General features: G+C 42.9%; 1 protein-coding gene across 2 annotated transcripts in view; it reads left to right on the top strand.

Moving 5' to 3' along the window:
• The window catches only part of CNTNAP4 (contactin associated protein family member 4), a 484,789-nt gene that overhangs the window by 150,803 nt on the left and 315,725 nt on the right, over positions 1-18,261 (top strand). The window contains exon 1 of one of the 2 annotated variants that reach the window (XM_068237701.1): positions 1,775-1,907. The exons of the other annotated variant lie outside the window; for it this stretch is intronic. Within the exon in view, the coding sequence (XP_068093802.1) occupies positions 1,892-1,907 (16 nt within the window). The 5' untranslated portion in view covers positions 1,775-1,891. Of the gene's footprint in view, positions 1-1,774; positions 1,908-18,261 lie in introns of those variants that run through there. 2 annotated transcript variants of the gene reach the window in all.

The raw sequence follows: 18,261 nt of genomic DNA, 5'->3' as shown, positions 1-18,261 counted from the left end.
TATGTACCTGTTTATAGGTGTCCAGTGGGATTTGGGCAGGGCCAGATTTGAGGCAAGGCCACAAAGGTCATGGCCTAGGGCACCAAGAAGTAAGGGGCGGGATGGGACACTAAGGCAGTTAAACTGCCTAACATGTAAAATACAGCAGTCTAAAGCCCAGTCTGCAGCTGCCCTGTTTTCACAGGGGTGAGCAGTGGTGTCCTGTGCTTCCTCTGTGCTGTGCTCCCCCCAAGCACAGTACAGCATGGGGAGAGCACAGGACCAGGGAAGTACACAGGATGGGTGGATCACTAGATGAGAGCACAGGACCAGGTAAAAAGCTGGACAGTGGGAGCAAACAGGATACGTGGTTCACAGGAAGGGGTGGTTGGGAGGCGGGGTTCTGACAGTAGGCCTTGAGTGGTAAAATGTTCAAATCCAGCCCTGGATATGGGCCTTCCCCACAGTATACAGTCCTATCAGGAAAAACAAGTCTACTTCTTTATAAAGGGGCCCATACACCTAACGATTTTCCCGCCGATATACGGCCGATTCGATCACAGTGATCGAATCGGCTGAGAAATCGCCGCGCACACCGCTGACAGAACGATCGATTTCCGTCCGAAATCGATTGTTCCCGTCGATTCCCGTCGATCCGTCAGTGCGGAAGATTTTTCTCGATCGCCGGCGGGTCGGGAGTGCATCCATAGCGGTGGTCTAATGCCTGATGACCGACGCAATACAGCGGATATACATTACCTGTTCCGGCCGGCGCGAGTCCCCTGGTCCCTGCTGTCTTCTTTCCGCGCTGGGTTCCAGACCGGCTGCAGCTAGACAGAACTTCCTGTCCCGGCAGGAAGTTTAAACGCCCTCTACTGTTTAAACTTCCCCTGGACAGGAAGTTCAGTAGCTGCAGGAACAGTCTGGAGCCCGGAGCGGAAAAGAATACAGTGGGGACCAGGGGACTCGCGTCGGCCTGAACAGGTAATGTATGCGGGGGGGGGGGGGGGCCGCAGCAGCGGCAGCTCCACAGATTGTGAGCGGTTTCAGGCGGAAATCGATTCACAATCTGTTTGCAGTAAAGGTGGCCATACGATCCCTCTCTGATCAGATTTGATCAGAGAGGGATCTATCTGTTGGTCGAATCTGATGGCAAATCGACCAGTGTATGGCCACCTTAAATCTGAAATTGTGGTAGCCAGAGAAGAATAAGCAGGAGATAGGGATGATAAACATGCTCTATATAAATGTTCCTATAGCATACATTATGGATAAACAAACAACTGATTTTTTTATGACTGTTCATAATCCTGTGATCCTGTATCACTTTTGTGTGTTATCTAGAAAATAAAATAAATCACATATCAATAGCTACCCATTAATTACAGTAACTATGTGATGATTAATCAAAACATAATGCAGGCTAACTGATTGGCAGTTACTTGGTTTCATATACCTAATGAAACATCTACATCCTTAGTACTTAAAGGGGCACTATGGCGAAAAATTGTAAAATTTAAAATATGTGCAGACATAGACAAAGAAGTATGTTTTTTTTTTTCAGAGTAAAATGAGCCATAAATTACTTTTCTCCTATGTTGCTGTCACTTACAGTAGGTAGTAGAAATCTGACAGAAGTGACAGGTTTTGGACTAGTCCATCTCTTCATGGGGGGATTCTCAGGGATGTATTCTCTTCATGGGGGATTCTTAGGGATGTATTTATTTTCAAAAGCACTTAGTGAATGGCAGTTGCTCTGTCCAACTGCCAAAAACCTGTGTAGCGTGCAGGGAAGCTGGCCAGCATCATTGTTTAAATGCCTTTAAGGGAATATCTTTATAAAGAATAAAAGTCTTGCTGAGAATACCCATATGAAGAGATGGACTAGTCCAAAACCTGTCACTTTTGTCAGATGTCTACTACCTACAGTAAGTGACAGCAACATAGGAGAAAAGTAAATGATGCCTCATTTTACTCTGGAAAAAAACATGCTTCTTATTTGTCTATGTTTGCACATATTTTAAATGTTACAGTTTTTCGTCATAGTGCCCCTTTAAGGTGATTTTAACTATGTTTAGAACTTAAGTTTAGGTAATCCATTGTATAGCACAATCAGGGAAACCATCACTCTATAAAGCAATCTGCTTTTTACATAAAGAAAAATGGTCCTTGTATTCTCAACTCACTTTTTTGTACTGTATGTATTCCAGACTCTCTCACAATGGCATTTCCCAAAAGAACATTAAATGTTACAATAATAAACATGTAAACGGCCATAACTCAATTTTGTTGATGTAATTTAATATTGAAAAGGCACTGCAGCTGTTAGCTACCTTTCCAGTATCATCTGCCAACATATCTTTGTTGTAGCTAAAAATGTTATCACTGCATACAATATCTGTTGTTCATTTATTTTACGGTTTCATATATACTGTATCTATATAGATATATATATTTCCCCAAGCTGTGAGGGAACAACTGGGTGTTTTATGTTTTGAAAGATAAATTTATGATTAAATCTATGAAAGATCTGGCTCAGATTTGATATAAAGACTACGTTTATAAAATCAAAAGTATTGCTGTAATGAAATCCACAGGTCTTATAGAGCCTGATCTACTAAGGTATCTCAATGCCAGAGGTCTTTGGGAATAATTGAAAAATATAAGTGTTCCTGAAAATCTTGTCTGATTTTTTTTTAACACTTTCAACTGTTGTTACAAATGTTTGTTACCTTTTTCTAAGCTCTATCACTTCCTATGGCAATTAGTATGTAAGGTTGGTGAATAACAAACTGCATGGCTACCATCATATGCGCTAACCTGCTACACTGACTTTTTTTTTTTAGTAAATGTGGACTGTCCTATATTTTGTTTCCACTGCATGATTATGTATCCTACTGCAATTGCACAACCACAACCTCAGTAACTTTTTAGCAACATTAACTGAGACTGTTATTAACTGAGATAGTAAATATAAATCACAAATTATTTTTAAGAGCACAGTGGGTGTGTTGTAGGGGCATGGTCATCTGGGCCGGATTTCTGGTAAGGTCACAGAGGCCATAGCCTAGGGCGATAAAAATCAGCAGGGCGCAGGACTTGGAGAGATAAGAGGTTGGTGACAGCCGGCCTAGGGCGCTGGAAAGTACAAATCCGGTCATGCTGCATTCCAGCGTGGTCACTGTGTCCTTCCTGCCAGATACCTGTGTTCTGCTAATTTCCATACAAGTATGGACAAGACAGAAGTGAAGGGGCAGTGGGAATGGGCGAAGGGAGAGGCTCCAAAGCTTTAGAAGGAATAAAAACTCAGTGAAGAGAGGTAGCTAATTAGCTCTGACTTGAGATATTTATGCTGCATGCACCATTGTATTTCAAATATGATTGTTTTTCCTAAGGTGAAGCCCCTCTAGGGTTGAAACATGTTGGGATTTGGGTTGTGCTTTTGTTTTTTAGTTTTTTTGCCATAAGGGGTCTCTAGAAAGTTTTATACTAGTATCAGGAACTATATCATATGCATGCTCGTAGTAGTTTTTAACACCTTGCCAGAAAAGCATCGATGCACAGAAACCTGTGTTTAACATTGACATACTGCTTTATATTGCACTGCTCTGACAGGGCTATATCCCAAGCCTTCAACCTCCACCCTGGCTTCACCCTGTGGCCTGATCCAATTCACTTTTTTGCCTAAGTTTTCTCCTAGGATATAATTCTCATCTTCTGTTTAAAATAACTTTTCAGTATTCTGCAGTTGAAAAAGTGCCAAAAAGTAGTTAAAAAGGCAGTACCAAAATTATTCTGAATATTTTCTTGCTTGCTGGTGGCTTAAAAAGCATTTTATTAATAAGATGTGAAATATCATCTGGTAGATGAGATGTTGGGTTAATTTAAATTGTTGGCAATAAAATAAAAATGTAGTTGATCCACGGATACAAAAATGATGTACTTTGTGAAAATATATGGATTATAATAAGATGGTAAATAATGGAGGAAGGTTTTTCTTATTATTTATAAACATTTATGGTTATTTTAATTCTTGAGCGCACACTTCGGCGTGGAATAAATTATACTGCTGTTTCACTGAAGCACATCTAAAGACATATAATTTTTAGTTTATGGTGCCTGAATTTGAGTTAGATAAACTCTTTGATTACTAATCAGAGTAAAATATGTACCCAATCTAGATATCTGTATGGCTGCCTAATTACAGTTTTGGTGTTATTCTTGCAGTTATTAATAGAATTCTTTATCACCATTAAATACATGTTGAATCCCAAGCAATAAAAGCCTGCAATCTGCATATATTAAATCAGAGATTGGATCTATATAAATTATACATTATTTTGCATTTTATTGTCAAAAGCTTGTCATTTAGGACAAGCTCCTAAAAGATAACCTTGAAAAGAAATTTCGTCAGACTAGCCTTCTCTCATTTTAAAGAGGAACTCCAGTGAAAATAATGTAGTAAAAAAAGTGCTTCATTTTTTACCATAATTATGTATAAATGATTTAGTCAGTGTTTAAAGTGTAGAGAAACCGAGAGCCCAATATAGTGTAGTATGTTAAGCATAAATGAAATAAAGGTTATCGTGAGAAAATTATACTCACAAACATGGGTTACCACAAAGGCAACCACTGTATAGGCAGGTGAGGAGATTAGACCTGTCCTCACTCAGGGATAAGAAGTCGCTCTCTGTAGATGCGAAAGGGGGTAGATCACCCCTCCACCAGGGGTGGACACGGTATAGCAGTAGGAGAACAGAGGCGCCAGCAGGATAAAAGCGGATAAAAACTTTAAAATTTGCTGGGAGGAAGTGGTGGACTTACCTCCATAAAGCAGACACGAAAGACTGTCTGAATAGTAGCAATCACATTTATTAAATAGTACCCCAAAAAAGTGCAACACGTTTCGCAGGCCCAGCCCGCTTCATCAGGCAATAAACGTGGGGACAAAACAGAATTTCGGCATTAGCAGGTGTAGCGCCGACAGCCGATCACTCCCCAGTCTCAGGAGGGGACAGCCGTGTCACACGGCTGTTCCCAGTACAGCGCTACCGATCGCAGCACTTTACATGTAAATAGATGGCGATCACGCCATCTAACAGTCTCCCGAGCGGCGATTGCCATTCAGAGACTGAAGAGAGGGTGGAGCTTTGCCCCCAAGCAGGAGATGCACGCGCAGCCTGCGTGCGATCTCCTGCGAAATGCAGCCCCCAGGACTTGACGCAATTGGTGTTAGGCAGTCCTGGGGCTGTCGCCGCCACCACGCTCATTGGATTTGGCCGTTCTTTAAGTAGTTAAAGTTCTTCCTCTTTATATTGTAATGTTAGGCAATTGTGTCCATGCTAAGACTCATTACTTTACTTTGTCATTGGCTGTAAACTTTATAAGCAACTTATGCTTTTTTTTTTTTGCTGTTGGTGTCTATTAATTTTAAGCTATTTGAATAAAAACTTTTGAAACTAAAACAGGTATCAGTAAAAAATAATTATTTGACTGGATGTCAATATAAAAGTGTGCAATCTGCTTACAGCTTTCAGAAGCACTTGTGGTACAACCATACCTTAACCACTTCGCATCCAGACCTTGTTTTCCCCTTATTGACCAGAGCAGTTTTGACACTTTAGCGGTGTCCCTTTTTAATCAGCCATAACTTTATCCTTACTCATGACACCTAAATGATCTAGGTATCGTTTTTTTCAGGACAAACTAGACTTTCATTGGCGGGTATTTTATTTCTAGACCAAAAAAGTTTTCTATGCATTTTAATGGGAAAAAGAGGGGGAAAATGAAAAAAATGCATTTTTTCTCAGTTTTTATCAATTCCAGTTTAAAAATAAAAAGTACCACAGGAGATAAAAACATGTCACCAGTATTATGTCCCCCAGTATAGATAGCAAAATGTGTCCCAAGTATCAGACCCCCCCCTTATAGCCAGATGTGTCCCCAATATCGGTCACCCCCAGTATAGCCCGATGTGTCCTCTGTGTTTGGCACCTCCCAGCATAGATAGATAGATGTATCCCCAGGATTTCTGCCCCTCATGTGTCAATATGTGTCCCCAGGAATAGTGGTCCCCCATTATAGCCAGATGCGCCCTCAGGATTAGCGGGTGCACCCTGGATTAGGGCCCCCCCACCATTATAGCCAGATCTGCCCCCAGTATAAAATTATATACATAAAATAAAATTGTACCCCCTCTTACTTTATTGTCCCCCCCCCCAGCTGCACATTTTACCCTCCACCCCCCATCAGGGGTCCACGCACCCCCATAGCAGCCAGCCAAATGCCCCACCCCCCACCCAGGCAGCCCCCTTGGTGGCCAGATCTGTTAAAAAAAAGGATTAGAAAGCAGCCTGACTCACCTTATCTCGTTCCAGCGATCAGCCTGCAGTCCAAGCCTCCAATCGCCGCTCTGCACGCAGCCCTGTGATGCCGGTTACCGGGTCCCGGCTTGATGACGTCATCAAGCCGGGACTCGGCTATTCAGCATCACAGGGCTGCATGCAGAGCGGCGATCGGAGGCTCGGGCTGCAGGCTGATCACTGGAACAGGAAAAGGTGAGTCAGGCTGCTTTCTAATCCTTTTTTTTTTTACAGATCTGGCCACCGAGGGGAGAGATGAAGGATCACCGCTGTTTGCTACAGCGGGGATCGTTCATCCACGGGGGGGGTCACTAATTGGCTACAAGGGAACATTTTCCCTTTCACCAATTAGTATTGCAGCTGTTAGTGCCAGGAGGTGCGCTCTGAAGCGCACCTGTTCCTGCACAACAGGGCTGCAAGCAGGTCAGTATATCTACGTCGCTGTGGCTTGGAGAGAGCCACAGCTGACGTAGATATACTGTATCAAAGGAGAAAGTGGTTAATTGAGGAGCCTGTATAGTGGCAACCTACATTTGCAGGTCCCGGGCTTGGGTCCTTTGGCTTTTAACCTTTGTAGTTTGCTAACAAGTATTATTAAAGTCTAAATATTTTTTTAAATGTTGTCTTAAATTTTTTTTCTTTTACATAATACTGAGTTCTTTATATTAAATATTACAATATTCCTTACAAAACGAGAATACAACCTTGGCTCAATCAAGAACAGATAACAAAAACACATTAAGTAAAAACAACCTTTTATCACATTTAAAACCAATATACACTTTAAACAGGATGCATTTGAAAACTATTCCTGTTTTTGGAGGCTTATACTGCAGTACATATTGTGAAATGGCAAAAAAATGTAATTCTAGCCGAGATAACCATTGCATATGCCAAAGTAATTCTGCTTTAGAAGCAATTTTACTTTCATGAACAACATCTTCTTGAGCTGGAAATTAGGTGTGAAAACTGTTCAGTTTTTGCCAGCTCTTTGGCTCTTTGTGATCTAGGTTCATCACATATAATGAAACCTAATGCTGTAATGTATTGAAATAATGATTATGGTTGAGGAAAAGTGTCCTCTGGGGCCTGAACTGTCAAGAAGGCTTGGGGCTTGGGCATATGAGTTACTGGCAGAGTAAATAGCTAATCTAAAATCTAGAATGGTAATCACAGATACAGCATGGTAGAATTAATGTGGGTCACTGGATAGGGTTATTTCATTATAAACACACCAATAAGCTCATTTTTTCATGAAATGATAAAAGTGGATTACGTGTAGCGTCTCAGTGATTTACATGGATTAAAGCAAAATTCCCCAAGTCCAGTTATTATTGGATCATCTTACATCTATAAAAATAAATATATTAACCCTTTCAGTTAAGTGTGAAAGAACGTCAAGCGAGCTTGTTACAGCAGACTCGATAGCAAGTTCTGCTGTAGGAAAGACAGGCTTACTGCCATATGTTGCCAATGATTAGTGCAACTGTTGGAACTTTGAGCTTAGTCACATGAACACTGGCTGCAAACATTAAGGAAGGAAGCGTAAGGTATATGTATCTCAGAAAGCGACCACTTCGTCATGCATTTCCTGTTGCCCTCCTCACTTCTCAATTGAGCAGTACATGAGGCTTGGCTATAGGCATGCAGCATGTATGTTCAGTGCTCATGCCCCAAAATGTCGCCCTAACGATTGAGCTTTGATCGTGGCATCTCAAGTTAGTTAAGAGATGCTTATTGTTTTTTGTAGGAAGATAAACTTCCACTGTAAAATGAGGTGAAGCTCTATCTTCAACACCCCTGATTAGTGCTTCCAGTGTCCTTAGTAATACTACTCATCTTATAAATACCAGCAAAGCAAACTTACTATTACTTTTAGTTTTATGGATAGCACACGCATTTACTTTATTACCCCTTTGCCTCCTATGCCTATGATCACAAAAATCAGCACCCTTCAGTAACTTTACACAAAGTCCGATTTTATATGTATCCTATATGTAACCTCTATGTGATCACATTGTTATACATACTAACACCCAACACCAGGGGTTGTTTGAGCACAGCTTCCTCTCATTTAAAGTGGACCTGAACTCAGAACTTCTTCTCTGCCCTATAAGATAAGTAACAGCATAATAACCTTTAAAGAAAAACATTTCATTGTTACAGCTGATACAAATCCTTCAATACATCTGTAGTTTGTCTACTTCCTGCCTTCATGAAAGCAGACATATTGTTAACATCCTGTGTTTACAAATGAGATATCTGTCATGACAGTCAGCTGACACAGCTGAGGGATAAAGTTACAATTTGTGCTTAGTCACAGATAAGGGGGAATTAGACAGGCTAAACCCTCTAAATAGATACAAAGTGCATTTCTTTATGTTTGCCTTCTGTCCTGCGCAAGAGTTCAGGCCCACGTAAACATGCACTAATCAGCCCCTTTAAAAACTCAGTAGTAGCTAAACTGAGGTAAACAACTCCCTGTTTGGATACAACTGTTGTAAACAAAGGTGCTGATTGGCCAGGGTAGGCCCATGACATGAGGTAATGGTAAATCAATGAGGGAGGGAATACTGCATTCCTTCTGAGGGTAGAGGCAGCTCCATATTTATTCAACAGATCTTTTACCTCAGTCTCTATATACATTCATCTTAATGTTATATGTTAGCAAAACATTTGATTTGGTGAAAAAAGCAAATGGCACTGTTTGCTGTGAGACTGATCTTGCAAGAAATAGCTGCTCGTCTTTAATTTTCATGAAAGTCTAGAAACCTCATAGAGATTAAAATCAATCTTGTAATTTTTGCCTTATGTTATGCTTTAGTGCATCGAAATGAAACCATTTATACAGCCAATGACTCATATTAGATGTCCAATATACACTATGAATTGACTGGGCACTCAAAAACCTATTTGCACATTTCACATAAATTAGACCATTTGACTGAATTTCTTATGAAAAGATTCAAGGTTAAGCAAGGTAACATATCATTATGCAGTGGCTTTAATTTATTGCGGAGTCCTACTTTAGACAGATCAAAAGATCTTTTCTGTGCTACCACGGAATTGACTATAAAAATACATGTTAACTGCAAGGAGTGCATTCATTAATTATTCTTATTCATCTTATGATGGATAAATAAGTGTCTTCCTTACAACTCAATAAGTATGATGTATAAAAGATGCAGCTACGGAATGAAGGCTCTAAATGGAAGAAAAGATTAGACCAATGCAAGGTTCGCTTTTGTGACATTTAATTGCAAAGCTCATATTTTCAGTGGTGGAATTTCCCTAATGGCAGCCTATAAGTGTAAAGGGAAAGGGGGAGGATGTCAGATAAGCCCCAATTCTTCTTCTAAGAAGTCTCTACCATGGTTGGAAAAACACTATGAATTAATTTTTTGTAGCTGGCAGCTCTACAACTTTTATTCTACCCTGCTCTTTCCTGCCATTGGTAAACTGAGCAGAGGACCTCATCTGCCAGTAACAGGAATGGAGGCAAAGATTTCTAACTTAGAAGGCATGTGCCCAGGGCCGGCCCTAGACTTTTTGCCGCCTGAGGAAAAAATGATTGCTGCCGCCGCCCCCCGTGGGGGGGACCACCGCCGCCGAGCTGGAGGGGTAGCGGGCAGGGCGGGGGTATTGGGCCTAGCGGCGGGGAGGGGGGTCGGACTCCCCCCTCCCTCGCCTGGGTCCCCCGTCCTCCGCTCCCCTCCAGCCTTAAATAGATAAGAAGCGCAACTCGTAAGAGACAGTGGGTGGGGAGGACTCACCTCTTCCTCGCTCGATCCAGCGTGCGCTCCACTGACGTCCCTTCCTGCAGCGCCGTCCACTTACAATACAGTGGGCGGCGTTGCAGGAAGTGACGTCAGTGCAGCGCACGCTGGATCGAGCGAGGAAGAGGTGAGTCCTCCCCGCCCACTGCCTCTTACGAGTTGCGCTTCTTATCTATTTAAGGCTGGAGGGGAGCGGAGGACAGGGGACCCAGGCGAGGGAGGGGGGGGTCCGACCCCCCCTCCCTGCCGCTAGGCCCAATACCCCCGTCCTGCCCGCTACCCCTCCAGCTGGGTGGCCGTCTCCCCGCACCCACCGATGGGCGGATGCTGCCCCTAGAAATTTGCCGCCTGAGGCAAAAGTTTCACCCCGCCTCATGAGCGGGCCGGCCCTGCATGTGCCATAATCTTATAAACTTCAAGAGATTGTTGAACACCTTATTGTCGTTATTTTTTTTTTGTAGCTAAGATGGAGGGAGTGTCTACCCAAGGTTATTTCTACTGGGTGTTGAGCTGCCGTATCTCACCCTCTCCCTGTGTGGGATTTGCTCCTCTTGTACACCAATAGTATTCCCTCATGGTGATAGGCTAGCTCACCCATCCAGCCAAAATCATGAAGTGTGTGGCAGGTAAAGCAGAGCCTCGGGGGCTTTTACATAGTGTGATCCTCAATCAGCACTGTACAATGTGGTTTACAGTAAAGGGCATGGCAGTTTCTAGGCTAAATTGCTCCCTGGGTGAGGGTGTTAAAATTGCCCCCCCCCCCTGGACTCAGAAATGTTATTTACAATGCGCTATTTTGCCCCCAGTATGGGTAGCCATCTATAGGTGCCCCAGTATAGGTTAGTCATAGGTGCCCCGGTATAGGTTATCCAGCCATAGGTGCCCTCTGTATAGGCTAGCCAGCCATATGTGCCCCCGGTATAGGGAAGCCAACCATAAGTGCCCACCGCATAGGTTAGCCAGCCATAGGTGCCCCCAGTATAGGTTAGCCAGCCATAGGTGCACCCCCCGGAGGCTTTTGGAATACAGAGAAGGAGGGGGAAGCAGTGGCAGCACATGGGACTCAGCCACAGAGAGAGGGCCTGACTCCTCCCTCCTTCTCCTTGGGTCCACCTCCGTGCTACTCCTCCATTGAAGAGATGTCCGGCAGCAGTGACGGGTGTTAGCAATAACTCACCTTCTGGGCTCCAGGCGATATTCACGTGCCACCATGTACATCGCCACTCACAGGAAGTAGGAAGTAGTAGTTACAGTACTTTTTGTGAACTGTAAAGAGCAGCCCAGTGGCACATGAACATTGCCTGGAGCCCGGAAGGTGAGCTATTGCTAAAACCTCGACACCGCTGCCGGACATCTCTTCAATGGAGGTTTGAGCATGGAGGGGGACCTGAGGACAGGGAGAGAGGAGTCAGGTCCCTCTTACCGCGGCTGACTCTCATTGTGCCACTGCTCCCTCCTCCTTTAGAGTGCCCCCTCCCTCACTGCTCCCGGGTTGCACGGGGCTGGTGAATGGGTCCTGGGATAACACTAAGAAGAATAAAAACAAATGGGTCCTGAGTCAAGTTAAAAGGGAATGCTTAATGTTATTGTGGATTCTGTAGTGAGCTGAAGGATGTATAATGTGAAAGAATTGTTGGGAGCAAATAGGGAATATGTAGTGTGAATTGAGGGTCAGGGATGAGTAGGGGGATGTATGTTGTAAATGGCATCTAGATTGAGTCAGAGGATCAGGGTTGTTTTACTGAAAGGGTTAATGTTAGCATCAGGGTTATTCTATATAGTGGTTTAGTGTACCAGCTGGGTTATGGTAAACTATGGCTATTTTAGAATAAGGGTTAAATGGCTACAGATGCATGTAGTTTTGCTATGGGGTCCTATGACCCATTATTTGTTGATTCATAGCTAGACCTCTATAAGAATGGCAGTAGGAAGTCCCCCAATCCCCTTTGAGCTTTTCCTATTATTTATTTAATATGATCGATGGCTAAGATGATGACCAGAAAATCGTAAGAGCTCAGCTGATATTAGAATCCTGGAAAAATTTGTGCTACTGTCAGGGGAGAAGCCTTAAAACAGCTAGACAGCCACTTACATCTTACTCTAACTTACTGGCTGTTGTGTATGATCCTATGCCAATATTTTATGAAACTTTTAAGTTATCTATATGAATGAACTGGACTCTGCAGGATATGCTTATGTGATCCAAAATCTTTGCTGCAACTTAGGTTATATTTCTTCTTGTCTGTGGGAATGGGGAATGATCAGAGTGACTGGGGACAATCATGAAGTTGTGAAATTCAAATGTTTCAAATACACCCTTATTACTGTCTATACATTTTTTTTCTAATAATTTTTTTTACAGACCTTGATCTTGTGTGAGAAGGTCTTAGAGAAATGGATGTGTGGCTAGGCACCATCCTATTGCCATCTTTTGGACTTCCAACATAAAAAAATGCTTTCTCCTGCAGGTTTGGTTTGGAGTGGAGTGTGTTAGCATGGAGAACAATAGTTATAATGGTGTAAAATTAGTGAAGATGTAGTGTGTAGTTATAATATGATGTTGGGGTATATTTACTATAAAATTGCCATGCAAAGGGAGCTTTGGCAGGGTACCCCCAACAAGTAGTGTGCATGCATGGGTTGTGCTTATAGCGCAATGTGTGCTACCTAAATGTCAAAGTCCTGGTACAATACTGGTAAAATTGCCATGCGCTCCTTGTGAGTAGCAATTTTTCAACATTTAGTGACTACACCCTATAGTGTGAACAGGAAAGATTGTTAGTTATATATAACCAGAGATACTGTATGAGTTCAAGCCCCAGAGCCAATTTCAAGGCTATTCTCATCTTGAGGACCATACATTGGGCTTAGCAGCGCTGCTAAAGCAGCGCGGCTTAATGACCCGTAGTGCGCCCTATGCACACCTTACATAGCAGTGCGCGCTGCCATGTAAGGTGTGTGCCTTTCTTAGTTACGTGCATTGCAATGTGTGTAACATTAACTGCGGGTGGCGGAGCTACGCATCACGTGACCGGCTATTGTAGGAAGCACCAGGAAGTGAGGCGGCATGTGTGTTGGCGGCTGTCCGGGACCGCAAAAATTGTATTACACGCTGTTTGATCTCCTACCATTGTGAGTGCAACCTTTGATACTTCTTTTATGTATTAAACGTTTTTACACTATATGGAGTTTTTTGAGCCTAGAATTCTATGAGATGACCCAGCGACCAGTTTATGTCCCTACCCCTGATGCGATATATCTTTACCTCCGGATTGAAGGGAGGCTTTTTTAGGTGAGTGCGGACGCACTAGGGGGGAGTGTGTCACAGCACGAGGTGTTGGAACTGTGTTGTATGAGTCGCACTGGAGAGGTGACGGGCACTGAATAGCAATTGGATTACGCCATGTGTTTTTCCTTCTCTCTTACATGACGTGTTAACTGAATTCCGTGGAGTTATCTGGTGTCCTGGAACTGAACTTTAACAGATACAGTTTCTTACTGGAGTCAAGCAAATTGGTGACAGTTGAACTGAACTTTACGGTGATTCTAGTTTATGAGCGCAGTCTTTCTTTATTGATTGATTTGTATATGGGCAGTAATACCTCTGATTGCGCACCACGTTGCTTTATATGTTTTTTCCATAGCGCAGACTGTACACATATACCAGGGGTCCCCAAACGTTTTGGGTTGAGGGCCGGGTCAACATACTTCAGACCGCTGGTGGGCCGGAGTAAACATAAAATGATGTAGAAGTCTTTGCGGACCAGACAGTGAAGCATACCCAGGTGACAATCTGCAAGCCAATTGGACAGCAGTGTCACCTGATGTGGAATTTGATTGGAAACCAGCAAAATTTCTGCTTTCTGGCTTCCATGTGGATGGGGAGTGCTGCACTGCTATTCCATATGTGGACCACCAATATTTAAAGATGTAGCTGACTGCATTTATAAGCAATACATTTTCTGTGTGGGGGGCCGGTAAGAAAGCCTTAGGGGGCCACATTCGGCCCGCGGGCCTTAGTTTGAGGACCACTGACATATACAATTAACTGCGGGTGGTCCTGCTTTTGTGAAGTATCGCTACTGTGATACGTCACTTGCGGACGCTACTGTATGAATTTACATTGCTATGTAAATAAATATAGTAGCAGCAGCGAGTGAAGTATCGCGGTAGCGATACTTCACAAAAGCAGGACCACCCGCAATTAATGTTATGCACATTGCAATGCGTGTAACTAAGAAAGGCACACTCCTTACATGGCAGCGCGCACTGCTATGTAAGGTGTGCATAGGGCGCACTACGTATCATTAAGCCACGCTACTTTAGCAGTGCTGATTGATGAATCAAGCTCAATGTGCACTACGTGTGCAAGTGTAAGGGTGTTTAGCAACGCCTTAACAGATGAATTGAAATAATAGGCAACAAAACTTTGCTGAATAGATATGGCGAAGAGCGGTTTAAAGCATAGTCGGATCATCCACAAGGCGAACATAAGCAGTTGCCTAGGACCTGGAGATAGTCTAGGGGCCTGGTGGATGCTAGCCCCCACCAAATCTTGCCAAAAAAGCCAGATGATCATCAGCAGTGGACAAAAACTGCTATCTTGCCTAGGGCGCCATTTCATCTTAATTCTTTTCTGGTCGAAAGTAATAGTTTATTATATGTAAGTCTAGTTATTTAGCAACACATTTATGTGTTCATCTGTGACAGATTGTCATTAAAAATGTCTATCTGAGATAGGATTGTGTGAATAGTGCGGATGTTAGGTTTGTGTGAAAGGTATAAATAATGCACTCCATCCATAACGGTATAGATGCTTTGGAAAAACGAAAGAATAAAGGCTTTATATGTACAAAAAGGGTATATATTCTTGTGAGCATTGTTACAAACAACGTTGTTAGTTATGACAAAGAAATACAGTTTACCATGGAAAGTATATATCACAAAGTGATTTGTAGCAATTATGCATGTAGCTGGCTCTGAATGCATTTGTACAATTTATATAAATTTGAATGTGAATATTTTCCTGTGTGTAGCGTGTTCACCTTTGCAATACAGCAGAAAAAGAAAAAAACAATAAATGAAACATTGCAAAGACAGAGGGGTAAACAACTATTATACTATATAATGCAATGCATACATATTAATGTTTGCATATATAGCTTACAACTGATTTATTGTGTGTACGTGGATGTATTTGTTCTTTTATAATAGTTATGTATTGATAGCATGTGTTAATATAATGGTGAGAATTTTTTTAATGAGTCTACACTCAGTCCAAAATAACTAATGAGTTTGTGACTTAATGCTAAAATCACTAATAATGTGAAAAATACATTACAAATTAACTAAAGTACTTTTCACACCATAAGACGCTCCTCACCATAAGACGCACCTAGGTTTGGGAGACAAAAAACAGGGAAAAAGTACATACTAAACCTGGTGCGTTCATGTTGCAGGGGTATCTTGTGGAGCCCCCTCACCCCATGCTGTCTCCAAGCTACACTGCCCAGCTTAAGTAGCCCCCACTTCCCCCAGCCCCACTAAGCCTCCTGTAGCCCCAGTGCATTCGTTGGGGCACCGACAATGTGATCTATGTTAAAAAAGGGGGCGCTTGGTGGTGGCAGAGAGATTACGAACTGCAGGGTGGGGTGGCCTCCCATGCTTTGATCTACCTCTGACACTTGTCCTGCTATCCCGCTAAGCCTCCATGACCCTGGCAACTAAGTGGCTCCCTCACTACACTAAGCCTCGCATGACCTCCGGCACCTAAGTGGCTCCCCACTAAGTTTTATGTGACCCCGACACCTAAGCTGCTCCCCGTTAACTCTCCCAACACCCCCAACACCTGAGCCTCCCGGCCCTCTGCTAAGTTTACCGTCACCTCTGACAGCTCTCAGACGAATCTCTCATCTGATCTGTTACTCGGTGTTCATCCGCTCCTGCTTGCATCTGCCCTTGCAATCCTGGCTGCTTTCATCCCAGGTGGCGTCCTCTCTCAGTGTGACCACATGATAGGTCACATGATGGGTCACATGATAGGTCACGCAGAGAGAGGACGTCAGCAGGGATGCGAGCAGCTGGGATTGCCAGCACCAGAGAGGATGCAAGCAGGAGCAGACTGAAGACCAAGGAACAGCTGGATCAGATAAGTTTCCTCTGAGATCTGCCGGGGGTGACGGTAAACTTGGGGGGCTCAGGTGTTGCAAGTGCCGGGAGACTTGGCGGGGACCCGTTTATGTGACAGGTCACATAAAACATAGCGGGGGAGCCACTTAGCTGTCGGGGTCATGGAGGCTTAGCGGGAGAGCGGGACAAGTGTAGGTAGATTAAAGTATGGGAGGCCACCCCACCCACCCTGCAGTTCGGGATCGCTCTGCCTCCACCTTTTTTACACAGATCACACTGCCGGGGCTGCAGAAGACTTAACGGGAACACCGCGAAAATGTGGAGGGGGGCCAAGACGCCAGGTACTAGCCAAAACGCACTATTCGGACCATAAGACGCACTGAGTTTTTCCCCTACTTTTGGTATCTGAAATACAATTTGAATAGAGATGGGTAGTAAATGTTCAGTCCTTGGTAGTGGAACACATAGGCACCAGCACTGAGTAACAATATGATGATGGCAATCTCTTTTAGCCAAGAATACTAAATGGAGTCAAGAGGAGGACTTCAAGTTCTCATGCTGTATATTGTCCTATGTCCTATGGAGGCACATCTCAATGTGAGGATGCACATGAGCAATGTGGATTAGCTGCCACATGCAGTAAAAAGGTAATTTAATTGATGGACATGAAAAAATAGCAGACAGTTCATGTGATTAGCTTATTTAGAACAAACTGGCTTATATGGAACATATTTTCACAAAAGCAATTTGATTCAGAGGGGAATATGGCAGGACGTGCTTCTTGCTGGTGGTGGTCAGATGTTAGTGTGCTAATTCATTTGCCTAATGTGATAGGTTTAAAGAGAAACCCTAACCAAGAATTGAACTTTATCCCAATCAGTAGCTGATACCCCCTTTCCTATGAGAAACTTATTCCTTTTCTCAAACGGATCATCAGGGGGCTCTGTATGGCTGATTTTGTGGTGAAACCCCTCCCACAAATGATGTCAGCACCGCACAGCACTGAGGTACTGACATCACACTGTGGGAGCCTTTTTTGCATTGTGGAAAATAACAGCTGTTTACAACTGCCAAAAAAGAAAGCAGCATCTCCTTCCAGTGGCATTACCTGCCAGTAGTAAAAATGTCACCATATGATAAATGTCAGAATGTAAATCTGGGAGAGGAAAAATTTTACGATGAGCAAACACTGACTACATAATTATTGTAAAAATGTAGCACTTTTTATTACATTATTTTCACTGGAGTTCCTCTTTAAACACGAAAGGTGGCCACTAGCGATCCAATTTCTAGCGAAAAATCATTTGATTGTTCAGATAATTCTGATTGGAAGTAAAATATCATAATACATCGTTCACTACACCATCAACAAACCAATCTTTGCTTCCTATTTATCACAACAGACAAGAAAATCCAAATTTTGGTTTGTCAAAAATCCAATTGGATGACTGTTTTTTAATTGTTCGTAACTGATTGTTCTCATCAGCGGAGATTATTTACAACCAATCCGATCACATCTGATTAGCATGATCTGATCACTTGAATTATTTTTTGCTAGAAATTGGACCCTTAGTGGCCCCCTTTAGGGTGTTAGCATGATGGAGATGAAGAGAAATGACAACAAGGTGTATAGCAGGGTTTTGAGGTGCAAGAGTAGAGCAGTAGTTGGGGCACAGGCAGTCGAGCAACTGCTAGAAAGCAAGGGAGAGGTCATTTTTTCAATGTTAGAATTAAGACAGAGCAATGATAGTGAATGAGATATCGTTATATGACATGATGCCAATAAACAGAGAAGAATAATGATGAACACAAACAAAGAAGCATGTGCCACACAATAGTCAATGCAGAGGAGTGGAGCTGAGTGTGAGAACACATGCTCCCTTTCTGTGACATCTACAGTGGAGGAAAGAATGCCAGAAAACATGTGGAGGGATGCCTCCCCCTACCATGTGGAAAATGTTTTAGGTGTATATAATGCTAGTAACTGTGCTCTGTTATTAGTTTTCATTTGCTGT

This window comes from Hyperolius riggenbachi, chromosome 1 (assembly GCF_040937935.1).
Source record: "Hyperolius riggenbachi isolate aHypRig1 chromosome 1, aHypRig1.pri, whole genome shotgun sequence".
NCBI lineage: Eukaryota > Metazoa > Chordata > Amphibia > Anura > Hyperoliidae > Hyperolius > Hyperolius riggenbachi.
Note: the sequence above shows the minus strand (reverse complement) of the source record. Positions and strands in the feature narration are given on the sequence as shown.